Source organism: Perca flavescens, chromosome 7 (assembly GCF_004354835.1).
Source record: "Perca flavescens isolate YP-PL-M2 chromosome 7, PFLA_1.0, whole genome shotgun sequence".
Taxonomy (NCBI): Eukaryota; Metazoa; Chordata; class Actinopteri; order Perciformes; family Percidae; genus Perca; species Perca flavescens.
This window is the reverse complement of record NC_041337.1, coordinates 28,352,618-28,370,748: the sequence shown is the minus strand read 5'-3', so window position 1 is coordinate 28,370,748 and position 18,131 is coordinate 28,352,618. Positions and strand designations below refer to the sequence as shown.

General features: G+C 40.6%; 1 protein-coding gene across 1 annotated transcript; it reads left to right on the top strand.

Moving 5' to 3' along the window:
- The first annotated feature begins 10,374 nt into the window (after positions 1-10,374).
- Positions 10,375-18,102, top strand: tmco4 (transmembrane and coiled-coil domains 4). The gene is made up of 14 exons (XM_028582858.1): positions 10,375-10,528; positions 11,152-11,302; positions 12,136-12,310; positions 12,449-12,476; positions 12,571-12,700; positions 13,447-13,544; positions 13,829-13,972; positions 14,155-14,274; positions 14,896-15,060; positions 15,325-15,461; positions 15,555-15,639; positions 15,844-15,961; positions 16,162-16,279; positions 16,922-18,102. Exons 1-14 carry the CDS (start codon positions 10,486-10,488, stop codon positions 17,420-17,422), a joined length of 2,013 nt encoding a protein of 670 aa, XP_028438659.1. The 5' UTR covers positions 10,375-10,485; the 3' UTR covers positions 17,423-18,102.
- The last annotated feature ends 29 nt before the right edge of the window (positions 18,103-18,131 follow it).

Sequence of the window (18,131 nt, the reverse complement as noted above, 5' to 3'; positions counted from 1 at the left end):
TGGTTTAATCTATAACAATTATAATAATTTAATATTATGTATATTATGTATTTTTTACCGCCACCTCAGTGGAATGGTTTAAAACCACTGGCAGAAATGTGTCGAGGTACTTATGTGCATGTGCATCCTCGCCTGCATGCACAAAAACAAACAAAACTGGAACCCACTGATTAGTGAAGTAAAAAATACAATATTTACCAGTGAAATTTAGGCTAATATAGTAGAAGTTTAAAGTAGCATAAAATAGAAATACTTAGTAAAGTATATATATGTACCTCAAATTAAGTAGCCCACTGTATTTGAGTAGGCTAAATCTCAGTTACCCCACCACTCTGTTCAGTAGATTTAAAAAGACTTGAATTAATGTGTTGTAAATGATTATATTTAGTGGCTTTGACACAACTTATTGTAACATTTGACATAGAGACTTAGCTGTACCACACTACTAAGAATTATATAGTTGAGGTGTTCTTAAAAAGTAAAGAGTAAGCCACTGCTGACATAGCTGACAAAAAGATGCCTTTATTTTGAAAGAAAAGCTGCTTTAACTTCCCTCTGGCTACTTCTGTCTGGCTTGACAAATCTCACTTTCTTGTGTATGTGTACCTCACTCCTCCCTTCTCTCTCCAGTCTCCCCAGTAACTCAGAATAGTAAATAGGGCTGTGTTCCCCATACAGGCGTCAACACCCTGGATCTGAGCCACCATTAGATTTAAGTCGTCATGTTACCTCATTAGCAGGGATATAAATGGGGATCCACTAAAAGCTCACTTGACATTTTTGCTGATCAATCTTTGAAATGATATACACCATGGGGAGTGTTTATTGGGATCTACCGAGGAATAAGAACATAAATCATTTGTAAAAGAAATATAATATTTGCTGAAATGCCCACATGACCTCTTGATTGATCTTATGTACGCCTTGAGTTAGTCTTCAGACAATGCCAGTAATATTTACCTTGAGACTTAAACTTATTTTCTCAATATTTGTCTGGTCAAGACAGCAAAGAATTTCAGCTATCCAAGAGATTAAGGAACCTCTGGTTTACTGAGAGAGACCACAGATACTTGCAGTATTCAAACCACTGGGAGTGCAGCTTTGAAATTACACAGTACATAGCACTAGAGTGGAAAATAGTCAACAGCTTGCATGCAGGCTACCAGTCAGCCCTTTGGACCTACTGTATGATTCAGTGTGTGTGTGTGTGTGTGTGTGTGTGTGTGTGTGTGTGTGTGTGTGTGCGTGCGTGCGTGTGTGCGTGCGTGCGTCTGTCTGAATAGGAGACATAGAAAAAAAGAAAGAAACAAAGGGGGTAGGAGGGAATAAATGGACGGGAGAGGATGCAAGATTTCAAAAGTCTAGATTCCTCTGTGACGCATCGTGTCCAAATACTTCTATTGTTCCAGTGAGACATTAACAATAAACACTCCCTTCCCAATACACACACCTAGTAACTAAACACTAACACTACAGTGCAATCAATGGAAGCATTATGATAGCGCTGTCTGACCTTTATTTTATTGCAATGAATCATCCATATGGAAAACAATGTAAAAAAAGAGCACCACATATTAGACAAGTACAAGCACTTAATTGTGCTTTATGCAATTATAATATACAATTATGTTTGTGGCTCGTGAGTCACCCATTATTCATTTTGTACGCATTGACAATAACAACTTTGGCAGCCATGACAAAGTCTGTGTCCGGTTTCTGAAAATTCTTGTTTTATGCTCTGTTGCTAAAATTGAACTCCAAGTGTCTGGGAAGTCAAGTTCCCTGCTTAGATCATGATCCATTTACACCCTGCTGCAACAGACATGCAACATTAATTTCTGTGCAGTTTTTGGGTACCTCCCCTACAGAGCTGAACAAGTTCTTACACGCACATCTGCGGCCCCCTAAGCTCATGGTCAACGACACTGTGCTGTTTGGATATTACTACAGATGGTAGTTCTCTCCCAGCTAGTCAGCGAGCTGTAAATCAGTTAGATACACACAGTATACCCCCACTTGAAACAACTTGTGTGTGTGTGTGTGTGTGTGTGTGTGTGTGTGTGTGTGTGTGTGTGTGTGTGTGTGTGTGTGTGTGTGTGTGTGTGTGTGTGTGTGTGAGAGAGAGCAGTAAATAGCTGAACATGCATATGCACAGAGCACATTCTGTATATTCTCCGCATGAGCGTGTGCACATGTACACGTGAACACATTTCTGTATGTATTTCATCATGTCGAGCATTGCACAGGTTGTTCAATGACAGATTACATGCAGCTGACTGACGTGTGTCAAGCACATCAACTGTAGCTCGAGTTAGTGTTCCACATTGCGCTGAACTCCACCGACATCACCAGCTGTTTCCACCCAACAGTCTCATGTCAGCACATTGTCTCCACAGCCTCAATCATTATGTCAAATTATGCAACCTGAACAGTGATTTGTTTCTCGTCATTCGCGCATACCATCATAGTCCTGGTGGGATGACAAGTAATAACAGTCTCGTATGAAGGAAAAAAGGGACACAGAACAGTAAACTCCACCTTTTAGCTTTGGACAAGGCAGCAGCAGAGGGACTAGGTGGAGCGGGACGAGAGGCGAAAACAGGGAGATGTCATCAGTGGAAGAGTTTACAACATTTTGTCCGTCACAGCGTTAAGGGTGTGATAACATGGACATGAAGAAAAACAGTCCATCCTTTGGGAGAGGGTTAAAGCCTGAAACACTGCCTTTACTGCCTTCTTATACAGGCTCTTGTAACTTTGGCCCATAATAGCAGCCTAGTTGTAATTACCCATTAAACGTTGGCTGCCAAGGATATGGCTACATTTTGGAATGCCACTGTCTGTGGTTAAGTGAATTCCACGGATCTATATTTGCCAGTATTTTTTCTACTTTTTGCTGGTCTATGGTATTTGAGGCTTGGTATAGCAAGCATTGGGTTATGTGCAGATTTGAGGAAGAAAAAAAGAAATGTCTCTTAGTAAAAGAATCTGGATCACAAAAAGATGAAAAAGGAAAGGGCTAGATAAAACACTGATCGAGGAGAGAGAGAGATTAGGGAGAGGAACAAGGGGGATGCAGGTATGAGAGCGATAAGAGGGAAACTCAGACAAAATATTTAGCAGAATCTACATTTGGACCTTTCAGGCAAACAGCTGAAACGCAGAGCCAAGAACACTATTTGCCTCCGGCGTACTGGATTTTGGCACGGCACATAAATAAAAGCCATCAAACTATAAATACAGACAGGAAAGTCAGAGGGACTTCCCATCGCTAGGATGTGCAGAAGACCAGAATTGTGCCAAGTGCCCACTACCTTCCTGAACAACACTGACAAACCCCGGTCCTGCGTCAGTGGTACTTTCCTGCCTCCACTGATCAACATCCTGTATGTCCACAGTGGGTCTCGTCTTTTATGCAGTGTATATAAAGGCGTTTCCTATAAGCATTTACCTTTTTAGAACATTTAGTTTTGTTCGAGCAACCTGACACTAAAAGTTGATATCTCCCTGTGTTCCAAGACCTAACTGCATCCAGGGCAATGCTCAATCTTCGCTTTCCCTAAACAAATGTGACAAGCTACATTAAACACAAGCAACTGTTGGGTTCGAAGCTGAACCACGATTTCACAGAATTATTCAGTGTATATTTAAGTTTGGACAGAAGCACCCGTGTCTGCTCACTGTCTTGGAGTAAAACAAGGTCTACAGCTCCATCTCGCTAGTTAGAACATCAGTTTTGCAATAATCTCCACACTGGTGAGGCCAACACCCACTGCATGTTTCCACAGTAAAATGTCACAGGCTGCCTCTGGTTGTGCCAAGTTGGGTCGATGGAGGTTCCCTCTTTAGCTGGCTTGGCTCATCTTGAGAGGTCTGCTCACACAATCGTTTTGTGTTGAGGAATGGCTGGAGGGTTATAGGTAGAGGAAACCATGTACTCATCTTTTTTTGGCTTAGTATGAATACAAACTCATTGGAAATTTGGATAGACAAGTTGAAAATATGGCAGGTTCATCTACCACCTAAGTGTCTCCTGATTTATGAAGAAGCTGACTGAAAGAACATTTTATGGGTAATTTTAACAGCACAGTCGGGTCTGACACCAGTGGCATGTGAGCAACTTTACCCCTAATGAGCCTGAAGCCCTCTGGAAAGGCTCTGCTGGTTGTTTCCAAAAATGTTTAAATAGAGTAACTGAGAACTAAGAATTCTTCTTTGTTGACTAATAGTTCAGCAATATGAAAAGGACATTGCATTTACAGCCTCAGTGTGCCCCCAAGTGCTCTCTTGTACTGTAAGGACTTCCATCCAAAAGCCCAAACTGCTCAAAGAAAGTCTAATGCTCACTATAATCCGAGAAATACTATAAACCCACTTATTCAGAAACCACATGAGAAAGGTCAGTGGCTGTGACTCATCGATGTCAGAGTTCTCCGAGCGCTGGCTTTCTCTCATGCAGCCTGTGGGAAGGAGCATGGTAGGCTACCGTTGGCTGGATGTAACAGGCATTTCTCTCTTTCCCACACAAACCAGTACTGTGCTGATGTGTTTTGGGGTCTGTATTCAGATCACAAGGTTTCTCATAAATCCTTTTCCTCCCTTTTCAGCCTCATGTTCTCTATCATATCCTTTATTTTCCCTCCACTCCTCCTCTAATCATCCCCATGCTAAACTGTTTTTAATATAGCAGGCCCATCAGTGTCCTTTTTCTTTTTCACCATCTTCATTTCAGCTGGTCCTCCAAAGTGTTTTGGCCACAATAGACAACAGCTGGATTCTCCATTCTTTCCTCCCTTTGTGATTCCTCGCCCCTTCTTATTTCTTCTCACCCTGTACGCACACTCCCTCCTTAGCAGTCCCAGCTGCCTTCCACCCTTAGTAACACTCCTGCATACTATACAAACACATAGAAACAAGCAATGTACACAAGTCCTCACATGTAAACTGACAGAGGTGCACATGCATATGCAGTATAAATGCACACACAAAAGGTAGCTGAAGTCACTTTTGTGGTATGTCTGAAAGTTTAAAGAGGCAGGGATGTGTTGTTATTACAAGTGCATCCGCAGTGGAATCTGTTAGGGCAGGTTGAGTTGGTCGAGGGCCTGGCAAACTATCAAAGCTATCAGTGAGGCAAACCACCCCCTCTCTTGTATCCGCTCGCTCTAAAGTAGGGCACGAATAAAAAAAAAAGAATGTACACAAAGGCTCATATATTGTTCAAAAGTTGCAATCTGTCCACCTGGTCAAATCAGAGTCTTGATACTTGTGCTTCAGATATATCAGAAAGGTTGAAACTTCTGTCCGGGGTGCACATTTTTACTCCAACACCTCACCAGGTGTGTGATGAACATCCGACCGCGCTTTAATGACAGAAAGATGACAACCTTGCTGTCGGGCCCATCCTGCCTGTTAACACAATCACCTGTCATCCACATCTGCAGCCTCCCCACTTAAGTCTGGGCCTTTCACTTCCAGGCACGATCTACACACGCTCACAGTTTCACCCCTTTCTCTGTTATTTTTCCCACTTCCTGCTCTTTCTTTATTCCGTACGCACACATAACACCCCCTCCAAAGTGCCACACAGGTCACACAGTCCACTCTGTCTCGATTTCACTCAGCTCCCCTCCTGTCGAGTGTCAAGGTGACAGATAGGGGAAGAAACCTGATATTGTCTGATAGTGGTATATGGTAGGGGGAAGAAGGGGGGGTTGTGTTTGAACTTGTCTGGTTTGAGCTATGCCTGTCTGTTTTTCAATGAGTAATCCATTGTAAGACTGATCTCACACACACACACACACACACACACACACACACACACACACACACACACACACACACACACACACACACTGGTAGGTTAAGTGACATAGCTCAAATACAAAAGGGAAGAGGAGTTTTAGCCCAGGGGAGATTGATGGGTGATGTGTGAGACATCGGGGCTGCTGGTTAGGTTAAAGAGTTTGTCTTATTCAGATGGAAAATGTTCTTAAGCTTCTGTGGTTGAAAACAGTATCAGTAATTTATACCTAAATTTGCTTGTTTAATTTCAATTCAATTCAATTTTATTTATAGTATCAAATCATAACAGAGTTATCTCGAGACACTTTACAGATAGAGTAGGTCTAGACCACACTCTATAATTTACAAAGCCCCAACAATTACAGTAATTCCCTCAAGAGCAAGCATTAGCAGTGGCTATTGCGACAGTGGCAAGGAAAAACTTTTTTTTGTTTAACAATCTCCTACACTATTTTCTTTTTCTTTGCCACGCTAGCAGCATAGCTCTACGGATAGCAAACATCTCAACAACTATTGGATGGATTGCCATCACATTTTCCATCTACTGCTATCAGTCTAAATTTTAATGTGTTCGATATTTTGCAAATATTATTATTATGATTGTCATTATTATTATTATGATTATTATTATTATGATTATTATTATTATTAATTTGCAAATGTTAGCATGCTAACCAACCAAATGAAGATGATGAACATGGTAAACATTATTCCTGCTAAGTGTTTTTGGAATTTAGCTCGATGCACCGCTGTGTCAAAGTACTGTAAGTAAGTAAGACATCTTTTTTGAGCTACTGAAAAGTGACATTTGAAATGTCTGGAGGGTTATAGGTAGAGGATACCATGTACTCATCTTTTTTGCTTAGTATGAATACAAACTCATCGGGGCAAGTTAGATAAAAAAAAAAAGTTGAAAAGATGGCAGGTTCATCAACTACTTAAGAGTCTCCTGATTTATGAAGAAGCTGACTGAAAGAACATTTTATGGGTAATTTTAACAGCACAGGAGGGTCTGACACCAGTGGCATGTGAGAAACTTTACCCCTAATGAGCCTGAAGCCCTCTGGAAAGGCTCTGCTGGTTGTTTCCAAAAATGTTTAAAAAGAGTAACTGAGAACTAAGAATTCTGCTTTGTTAACTAATAGTTCAGCAATATACAATAAAAAGGACATTCCATCCACAGCCTCAGTTTGCCCCCAAGTGCTCTCTTGTGTTGTAAGGAGTTCCATCCAAAAGCCCAAACTGCTCAAAGAAAGTCTAATGCTCAAGGCACCACTGTGTCAAAATACAGCTTCACAGAGCCTCTGGCATTGCAGTATAGACTCTTTTTGTTTCATCATGAAGTCTGTGATGTGACATCACAACTTACTTTCTGATCTCTTGGGCGTTTTCTTAGCTACTTAAAAGTGACATTTGGAATGGCTAGAAGGCTCTTTAAAATGCTTGTTTTTACCAACCAACAGTCCAAAAACCAAAAAATATTTACTTCACTATCATCAAAGAGAAAGAAAAGCATCACATCCTAACATTTACAAATCTGCAATCAGTCAATGTTGCTTGAAATTAGACTGAAACGATTCATAGATTATTAAAATAGTTACTGACAGTGAGACTGCCTGTACAATATTTAGTGATGCAAAACACTGCTCATGTATGATTTTAGGCATTCCAAGGAATTTTGGATGTTATTTTAATGCCACCAAAGCTACAGAAACTAAAGCACTGGTAACAGCAGAAGTATAAGACTGTTACCAAGGATGTTGAGTGCAGGTGTAAAAAATAGCCTGGATTTTGTACAAGGTACATCAGTGGTTCACTTAAAATTATGTTTTCTATCACTGCCTTTCAACACTGAAGGTTTTCAAAGTCAGACTCTGGGATTTTATTTTGCCTAGACAAGTCTGTAATATGAGAACTGTTATGGGTCCTATTCAACTATTCTTCTTTCATAATGTCTCTTATCCGTATATCATAAAAAAAGTTAGTTGTATATGCTATACTTGCTGTGTTTAATGTAGAAATCATTTTTATACTATGCAAGAAAGACATTCCAAATAAAGATGTGCTATTGTATATCCTTTGTAATCAAGCTGTGGCTTTGCTACATATTAAGTCTTGTTAATGATACACCAGAGACTGTTCAGTAGGCTGTATAAACAGGATGCCTTTCAGAGACAGACAAATACAGAACACGTAGGTTTGGAGATTCCTCTGTGACAAGGCCAGGGTTTTATTTTGACAAAGTAGACACATTGTACTAACAGTTCCTCCACGCGAAGACCTGGTGGAAGTTTAATCCACCCTTGGACACTTTTCCGGTATTTGCCTTGCTCTCTTGTCATTGCATAGAATTCAGACTGGAAACCATGAAGGAAGATGAGAGCGGTGCCAAGTACAGTAAATTGGAGCTGATGAAACAAATGGGAAGGGAGTTGGAGAGGAGCAGCCAAACAGTCTGAAAATGCCCAAGAGAAAGTCAAAGATCAACAGCACAGTGATCAGAGTGTATATTAAAATGAAGAGTAAATAAAGGAGTCAGTGACATGCATTGAATCAAACTATGTCAGAACACTTAACCCGCACTCTTAGATGATAACATTTTCACATTTTAGTTTTACTATATTTCATTTTTCTGTAGCCTACTATTTTACTGTACTCACTATGTTAAACTATACTATGCTAAATATACACATGGTGAGTATGGTACTGAATGACTCAAAGGGCCTTATCTCCCTTGCACATAAAAAATTATTTCCAGTCATTCCAAATGCATTGGCCATGGTCTTTTAAGTGTCTCTTGCTCTTCTCTTTTTATGCGTGTGACCCTACCGCTATTAAAATCCACGTATTAACCACACACCATTGAACAATGGTGTTTTCTGTTGCATTCTTAGCCATTGGCAACATCTTATCAAATTATTCCAGTGTGCTACCATTGCCATGCTCTTGAGTCAGGCTGGTTGGCAGGCAACCGTCCTCATTCTGCTGCCACCAAGCATCTGAGAGAAAGCATTTAGGAGATGACAGAAAGACAGACAGACTATCCTTATGGACCTTGGACCAACTCATAAATGTGTGTGGATAGAAGGCGACCAAATGATAATAATTAAAAAAAAGGCATATTATTGCTTTACTGCTCAATTTGACTGGTAACTCTGCCACATATCAGGATACTCTAACCTACACTATGAAAAGAGCAACGATTCAGCTAATTGAAGTGACAAGCAATAATAATTGGTATAATCAGGGTTGTGGAAACAGAACAGCAGAAAAAGAATACGAGGCGAGAAAATAAATGTTACACTCACACCTACTGGCCAGCAGTTGTACTAGCTCTGATTTTGGATCTTGTGTCACAGGCATAGGTCGCAGGCATAGACTCTATGGCATAGACTGTAGCGTGGTCCCTTGTAATGCCCATATTTTGTCTTTTTGTAAACTTATCCTTGCACTGCTATATAGTTTTTATATTACTATGTCTACATATCCTTGCACTATTGGACTTATTTGGACTACCACCATGACACACACTCTCATAGAGCACCTTACCATAGAGCACCTTGCCTGCCATGTCACTGCAAGCGTCTCATGCTTATACATCCCTTGGCACATTCATGTGGATTTTTGTTTAGTATATTTTCTTTTATAGTCCATATTATTCATGTGTTGTTGTTTTTTTTTTGTTATTTGTTATTTTATCATCCTGTTTATGATGTATGTGTATGTTGTGTGTGATGTCTTTAAGCTACTGGGACCTTGAATTTCCCCTTGGGGATCAATAAAGTATCTATCTATCTATCTATCTATCTATCTATCTATCTATCTATCTATCTATCTATCTATCTATCTATCTATCTATCTATCTATCTATCTATCTATCTATCTATCTATCTATCTATCTATCTATCTATCTATCTATCTATCTATCTATCTATCTATCTATCTATCTATCTATCTATCTATCTATCTATTTATTTATTTATTTATCTAAGAGGACTTCACTGGGTCCCGCCTGTGTAAAGCAGTATTAATCAGTAAAACCAGGTACTCGTGGCACATAATTCCCCATTCTTGACCTAAAGATGTGTAATTAATCAGCTGTATAACAAGTTCTTGGACAAAAACTTTTCAAAACATGTCCATCGCGAGCATACCCCTGCCCCGTTCTGTTGCAGGCTTGTAAGCGTACGTGGACGACGTTACGTCACTCAAAACGTTGCCAACAAATGATAGCTTCATGGACAGTCGAAAATATTAAAACCAAAATGTAAACAACTAACTTTTTATTTTGACAGAAAGCTGCATTTTTTTTTTCCAAAAGTAACATAATCGTATCATCAAACGTGTTTCCAATATGCAATTTTCTGTAAATGTTATCAATCCAACATTAATTAGGTATGTGCGGGTTGATATCGAACATTAAAACATCATCAATAAACGTTTTTGTTGCATTGGTTGATTGGGGAATATGTACCATTACAATCGGTTGGGTCAGTGCAGGGCATATCTATGAGTGCAGGGTCAGTGCCGTAGTCTCGCATTGCCAGACCATGGCTGTATTAAGAGTGCCAGACCTAGCTATCTCCACAGCGCTGTATTAACGTGTGCTTTTCAGATATCAGAGCTCAGGAGGAACACGTGAAGGCAACAAAAGTTTAGAGTACAGAGATATCTGTGGCCATGGAGGAAAAGCAGAGCAATACGGACACCATTTTTGCTCCAGGTACCGTAGAATACGTTTATTATTTGTTTAGAGCGGCAGTAGAGTAGTAGAGTAAGTTATTAAATTAACCACCGTGTCAAAAGTAACCAGTGAACCGTTAGCTAGTTAACTGTCCAGGCTGAGGCAGTGGTCTTTATCAGCCAGCTGTTGGTAGCAGCTAACAAAAGTGTCTTGTGTTGTTGAAATCTCCTATAAGGAGAGTTGAAAAACCACTTGGGTCTCCTTTTAGCTGCTTCTGTATGTCGGATCCAGGTCAGTTCATCAGGGAGATGATGAGAAGCACAAAGTTAGACTCCGTGTAACCTAATTCCGTGTAATGTCAATTCATTGGGGTCGTCTGGGTGATCCACCAAACCGTATTGAGAAAGAGCTGCGATTGGAGCCTGTCCCTGCTGACAGCATTTCAAATATAGGCTACACGTTGTCTGTATACCAATAACAATTTGAGGTTCTGACTCATGATTAATGTGACTTTGATATGTCTTAACGTGTCACTTGTTTTTGGCTTCTGTGTGTCACTTGCATTTGGTTTCTTCAATGATGTGAATCAAACTGTCACCTTAAAGAGGCCCTATTATGCTTGTTGTGGTTAATTATTAAGCTTTGTTTATTTATCACCTTAGACCCAGGGGGGGCTGGAACAACACAAGATGGCCCAGGTGACCCCAGCCCAGAGGAAATAATCAGCAGACAGCTGACTGAACAGGGCCGGTTTGCTTATGCTGCACTGTGTGGTGTGTCTCTGGGCCAGTTGTTCACTGGACCTGAAAACAGGTAACAGAGCCATGAAGGATAATGTCATCATGACATTGTGTGTGTGTGTGTGTGTGTGTGTGTGTGTGTGTGTGTGTGTGTGTGTGTGTGTGTGTGTGTGTGTGTGTGTGTGTGTGTGTGTCCGTTCTACTGATATCAATATAGTCATTTTGTTGAAGAGTGCTTGCTTCTGTTTTTCCTAGTAAGCTCAAATGTACCATCTAACTTCCTCTAATTCCATCTTAATTATTTAAGGGATAAGGGACTGATCACTGACAAGTTTTATTTATATATATATATACCATAATGACAAAAACTACAAAATCTAATTTGGACTTGCACGTGCAGTTATGCATGTGGTCATCTACCAGGGTCAAATTTAAGTGGGTGAGAGAGAGATTCTTACCTGATCTTTAAGAAGTCTCAGACATCCAGACATTTCCAAAGGTTGGCTATTGGATTAGGAAAAAAGTGAGCAGAGAAAGCCACTCCGAACCTCAAAGAAATCATGTGGTCTGGCCTTTTATTTATTTATTTTTCTGCACAAATGCAACATTTCTGAATGCTGCTTTTCCTTCTTCCACATGTGAATATCCATGTGCATTAATAACTTGTTTAACTAGACTGTGAATCGGGGTGTAAGAAAAAATCAATACACTTGAGTATTGAGATATTTTATTTTGCAATACTGTATAGATTTTCAAAAAGGCAATATTGATTTAAAAAAAATTATATATAAAAAAAATCCCAATATATCGCCTTACGCACAGTATCGGAATATATATAACAGTGAATAAACAGGCTAATTAACTGAACTGTGAACCTGAGGAGATGAGCAGTTGCGTGTTTCTCAGTGTGTTCAGGGACAAGTATCTGCAGGGCTTGGTCCGCTGGCTGAACCTGGATGAGTCGGTGATGCCGGTTATGGGGGCTTTCCTGTCAGGCCTGGGCTTTGAAGGCTCCGACACCTTTCTCTCCATCCTACAGGCCGAACCACTTCTGGCTTCAGGGGCCACCCCCATCATACAGGTGTTGCTCACTCTAATTCTATTATTTTGTGGTTTGATAGGAGTGTTTCATAACTGATCATGCAAACAAAACAAATTAGCTTGTGTCTGGATTTCTACAAACTCACAAATTATAACGAGCTTTCACTTCGTATCACAGGATCTGGTGTCTTTTTCTGTCAAAGACGGTAAGAATGCTTTGATGAATTAATGACTATCTACTTTAAGTTGGTGTAAATTCATATAAGCCTGTTCGTTTATGACTTTCATGGTCTGTCACAGGCCAGTATGATGCCAGATCGAGGGTTCTCATCCGTCATGTCAGCTGTCTGCTACGAGTCTTTCCACAGCAGCTGGAGGAGTTTGAGGAAACACTGGGAGAGAGGCTGAGGGAAGCAGGAGAGGAGAGCGAGTAAGTTCTGTTTGGATAGAATGAATGAATGAAGGAAGGAAGGATGGATGGAAAATGATTCTGAATGATTCTACGTTTATGAGGTGCCTTAGTTAATTTAAGAATAAAAAGTGTGTGTGTGTGTGTGTGTGTGTGTGTGTGTGTGTGTGTGTGTGTGTGTGTGTGTGTGTGTGTGTGTGTGTGTGTGTGTGTGTAACAAACGCTGCGCATGACAGTCACACGTAGGGCTGGGCAATATATCGATATTATATCGATATCGTGATATGAGACTAGATATCGTAATATTGTGATATGACATAAGTGTTGTCTTTTACTGGTTTTAAAGGCTGCATTACAGTAAAGTGATGTACTTTTCTGAACTTACCAGACTGTTCTAGCTCTTCTATTATTTGACATTAGACATTATATCCACATTACTGATGATTATTTATCTAAAATCTAAATGTGAAGATATTTTGTTAAAGCACCAATTGTCAAGCCTAGAATATCGCTGCAATATTGATATTGAGGTATTTGGTCAAGAATATCGTGATATCTGATTTTCTCCCTATCGCCCAGCCCTAGTCACACGTGTATCCAAAATGATAGCATGAAGGTGACTGTGTAGCATAAACAAGCAGCTTTTTTTTTTTTTCTTTTCAGGATGTCACGTTAAACGCACAAGACGAGTCATTTGACATTTTTTTTTGTAGAGCTCATGAATATTTCAACTAATTCAGATATGTCTGTCTGACTCTGCTCTTTAGAGAGGAGTCCTCTCTGCGGCTGAGGCGAGAAAGAGGACGAAAGTTGCGCCGTTATCTCCTCATTGGACTAGCCACCGTGGGAGGAGGAACTGTGATTGGTGATTATTCCTGCTTCAAGTGCTTTTTGAAAACCTTTTTAAATGGACTTTTGAAACGTCCAGTATCATATGTGGACACATAGACTTTAATCGATAAGCTTATCAACTGATAATTAAATCACCATAGAGTGTTAAGACAGAATAGTCAGAATAATGCACGAAGATTGCATCTTGCATCAGTTCACCACACACTCCGTAGACTTAACTTTTCTTTAAAAGGCTTCACTCTACACATGTTGGCTATTTTTTCCTGTACTGACTGCATTGTTTGTGCCTTTTGCCAGGTGTGACAGGTGGGCTGGCAGCCCCCTTAGTGGCAGCAGGGGCCAGTGCTGTGCTGGGGGCAGGAGGGGCTGCTGCTCTGGGCTCAGCCACTGGCATTGCAATCATGGCCTCCCTGTTTGGAGCAGCAGGAGCCGGATTGACTGGTAAGAATGTTGAAAGACATGTGATGCATGCAGATAGAAGTCACCTTTTAGAATTTTGACTGAACGTGATAAATGCACATTTGTGCTATCCCCTTAGTTTCATATATTTTGCTGTTCTCACCTTCTTGATATCTGCTCTTCCCTACCTTTTTTTGTTTCCTTTTTATACATTGTTTCTCCAGGCTATAAAATGAATAAGTGTGTCGGGGCGATAGAGGAGTTTGAATTCCTGCCGCTGAGATCCGGGAAGCATCTTCACCTGACCATCGCGGTGACAGGTTGGCTCTGCGGTGGTAAATACAGTAAGTATGGCTTCTGTTGTCACTACAACCGCTTACAATTTCCACTGATTAGGTGGGGTCCATATGGATAAGTCCTCTATCATGGATGGTATATGTTAATTAACATGGCAATATCAATATATACAGTATTATGGTATAGTAAATTTTCTGTCAAATGAATTGAGAACATTTTCATGGATAAATAAGAGAGAAAATAATGTCTATTTTTGATACTTTGCGCTCAAAGGTGTTAATCGTAAGACATCGTTGCGTCATAACAACTGAATTGAACCTACAATTGCACTGGACGTGTGTGTGTGATCAAATTAGATCAAATCATTTTACCTTCCAATATTTGTCTTTGAAAAAAACGAAGAACATGAATATTAAAGAAGAACATAGATGGGATTGCTGGGCAACAGTTGTGCACATAATGTTCTATACCAGAGTGGTCACCTGAGATTATGCAAACAAACCACTTAAGTTTTGCTTTTACATAAAACGATGCAGCTCCCCCCTAAAAAAAAAAATACACTCAGTTACAAGCTTAGTAACCCCACATACAATAGCTAAAAAAACCACTTAGTTTACAAGTGCTGCTTAGTTGTTTCCTTACGTAAAAACACAACTAATGCCTTCCAGGTTCGTTCCAGGCCCCGTGGTGCAGCCTGGGCGAGTGCGGGGAACAGTACTGCCTGGTGTGGGAGTCCCGTTTCCTCAAGGATCTGGGCTCAGCCATGGCCTCTCTGTTGGATGGGCTGGTCAGCATGGTGGCCCAGGAGGCGCTCAAGTACACAGTGCTCTCAGGTAGGACGGTGCCAGAAGCACTTAGTCTATTCAGTGGGTCTGTATTTGGAAACAGGAGGGTTTGTGCTAGTGGTCATAATGTTCTGTTCTGAACTCGTGACATGTGACGTAAAAAAGGGTAATGCTTTTGTTGCATTGATTGCTGATAACGAGTTGATTTCTGTTTAACAGCCCCGACTGTCTTATCTAGCTTATTGTCCTTTTGTTGTATTGACCCTTTCTTGGTACTGCATTGATGTCTTTTCACACCACCACGCTGTCCAGGCATCGTGGCAGCTCTGACGTGGCCTGCGTCTTTGCTGGCAGCAGCCAGCGTCATTGACAACCCCTGGTGTGTTTGTCTGAACCGCTCAGCTGAAGTGGGGAAACACCTGGCACAGGTTTTGAGAAGCAGACAGCAGGTATCGTACTACCTTTTTACATTCAGTAAAGACTAGGAGGATGAAAGCTACTTCAGAATTGTGCATCTCTTCTCTTTCTGTCTGTATTTGAAGGGTAAGCGGCCTGTCAGCCTCATAGGTTTCAGTCTTGGGGCCAGAGTTATCTACTACTGTCTTCAGGAGCTTGCAAACGACAAAGGTACAAACGCCTTATCTGTGGATAAAGTGTATTTTGATTATGCGTTAAGTGTCTTGCTCAGGGACACATTGGTTGATGTATCGCAGTGGGAATTGAACCCAGATCTCCCACACCAAAGACGTGTGTCATATCCACTGTGCCATCACCACCCATTTCTTTTATGTACATTGTTCTGACGAGCCCTGTATTGCTGTGATTCCTCAGGGAGTGAAGGAGTAGTGGAGGATGTAGTCCTCTTGGGGGCCCCCGTGGACGGCTCTGAAAAGGCCTGGGAGAGAATGTCCAGGGTAGTGGCTGGAAAGATAGTCAACGGCTACTGCAGGTATTCTGACAGAGCTCTAACCTTTACTATGCATTGAGTAAAATGTCTACATTTTTTACAGTGAAAGCTTACAGTGGCTTCATAGTTTTGATATACTCATCATTTAGTCGTTGTATGCCTGAGGTCCAGTGTTTTGGATGCAGTATTTGTCATTGAAGTATTTCATGAATAAATGACTTTCTGAACTATCCACGTGTCAGAGGGGACTGGCTCCTGGGGTTCTTGTACCGAAGTTCATCTGCACAAATGTCTGTTGCTGGGCTACAGCCAATCAACATCCAGGATCGCCGTATAATCAATGTGGATCTTTCCTCAGTGGTGAGTCAGAGCATATACTTAAATTAGGCCCGCTAAAGTCCCCTTAATAAATTGTTTTTTTTGAGTACACGTGAGCTAAATATGATTTAACATCTCAAGGTTTTCCTCTTTGAAGAAAAACCCCACATGCATCAGTGGCCTCAAATTGACACTTTTCATGCATAAACATGTCACACTTGTTTTGTTAGGTCAGAGTCTGTGAAATAATAATATAAGAAGTCATGGACTAATTGATGCAATTCATAATTTTATTAGCACTTAAAAAGAGACAGTTCGTATTGCTTAAATACAATTAAAAGATAAGCAAAGAAACAAGGCCCTGCTGGTCTGTTTCATTTTACAGCAATGCCTTTCTGCCACCCTGTAAATCAACATGATTCCACATGTTATCCACCTTCAACATGTGGATAACATCTGGTTCAAGAAAACTAGTTGATGCTTTACTAAACTAGGTAAAGCATCAGAGGTTTCACATTTCACTCGACTTAACATTTAAAAAAAGAATGGTGAAGAAAAGCACCATAAACTATACACAGTACCTGGTCATGTAATGTAGGAATATACACTGTAATTTACAAAGAAACGTGTCCTTTTTTTTTTTTTTTTTTTCGGGGACAGTAAAACCATGTTTCTGCTTCCCAGGTGAAAGGGCACTTGGACTACATGCGTCAAATGGACACCATCTTGGTAGCAGTCGGTGTTCCCACCAAAGAAGTCCCAGGAGCCTCTTTTTCTCTTCCTCACTTTGTAACATTCACACAAGGGACAGTGGACATCCCGGACCAAACCCCCAACGAGCAACAAGTGACTGAGACACAAAACCAAGCCGAGGAGGCTGAGACCTGCACAGGAGGAAGCGGAGACGTGAAAGAGGCGGCAGAGACCGAGGAGATGGGCGATGGTTGGGATATCCCTGATATTTCAGACCTGCTGGACTCATTAAACGATACCGAATCAGACAGGAACAACATACTACAAACTTCTGAGGAGAGTGCAAGTAACGACAACACAGCATCTGCTTTAAATGCCCCGAGTGACGGCGTAGAGGAGGCGGACCCTGACAATGAACACATATCATGGAGCTGGGATGATACACACTGGACTACAGAGCACACACACGAACAAAGGCAGCCAAACTTGTAAAGAGCATGTTACTGGACCAGCTGCTTCCCTGTAAAATCTTGTCTTCTCGAGTTTTTTTCTTTCAGCATCAAAGCTTTGTTGGTGAAAATATCCATTCCATTCTCAACACGCCGAGAGAGAGAGAGACGGCTAAAAATTCAATGCACACATATGGCAGCCTCAAGTGAAAATCTCCGGCTTTATTTAATCATGACATGTTGTTTTTAGTTTAAATTATGTAAATTTTTATTAACTGTAAATAGTGTCCTAAATTGTTTTCTGAACTCGCTGATCAAATACCTGTAAATATTACTTGTGTATCTTGCAGATTTTAGAGAATGCTATACAATAGGTGATATCTCTGTTCCTCACATCCTTCTAATTTTCATCCATTGGCCTGGTTGCTATGGATATCTCACAGTATTTATTTTCCATAATGCCGAGGATAATTCAGTGAATGCATCTTCTTCAAGGTCTTTCTTTTCTCTATTCCGTCCATGCCAATGTGAAGCACTGCTTACTGATAATACTGGAAATAGTCGGTTTCTTCATCCATATTTCCTAATTGTAAAGACATAATTCAAGATAGAACAGGGGTGGACATTTGTGTCATGGACATTTTTCTGTGACAATAAAAAAAAAAGAAGAAATGTTCTCCCTCTTAGGCGAGTGAGTAAATCAGAAATTTTTATAAGCTTCAATGCTTGTCTTGAATCCCTTTCCTACCATA

Excerpts from the sequence above, each read along its gene's own strand:
- tmco4 (XM_028582858.1), top strand. The coding sequence starts at position 10,486 with ATGGAGGAAAAGCAGAGCAATACGGACACCATTTTTGCTCCAG. Across the intron at positions 10,529-11,151 it reads GGACACCATTTTTGCTCCAG|ACCCAGGGGGGGCTGGAACA; the intron begins GTACCGTAGAAT and ends TTATCACCTTAG. Across the intron at positions 15,962-16,161 it reads ATAGTCAACGGCTACTGCAG|AGGGGACTGGCTCCTGGGGT; the intron begins GTATTCTGACAG and ends TCCACGTGTCAG.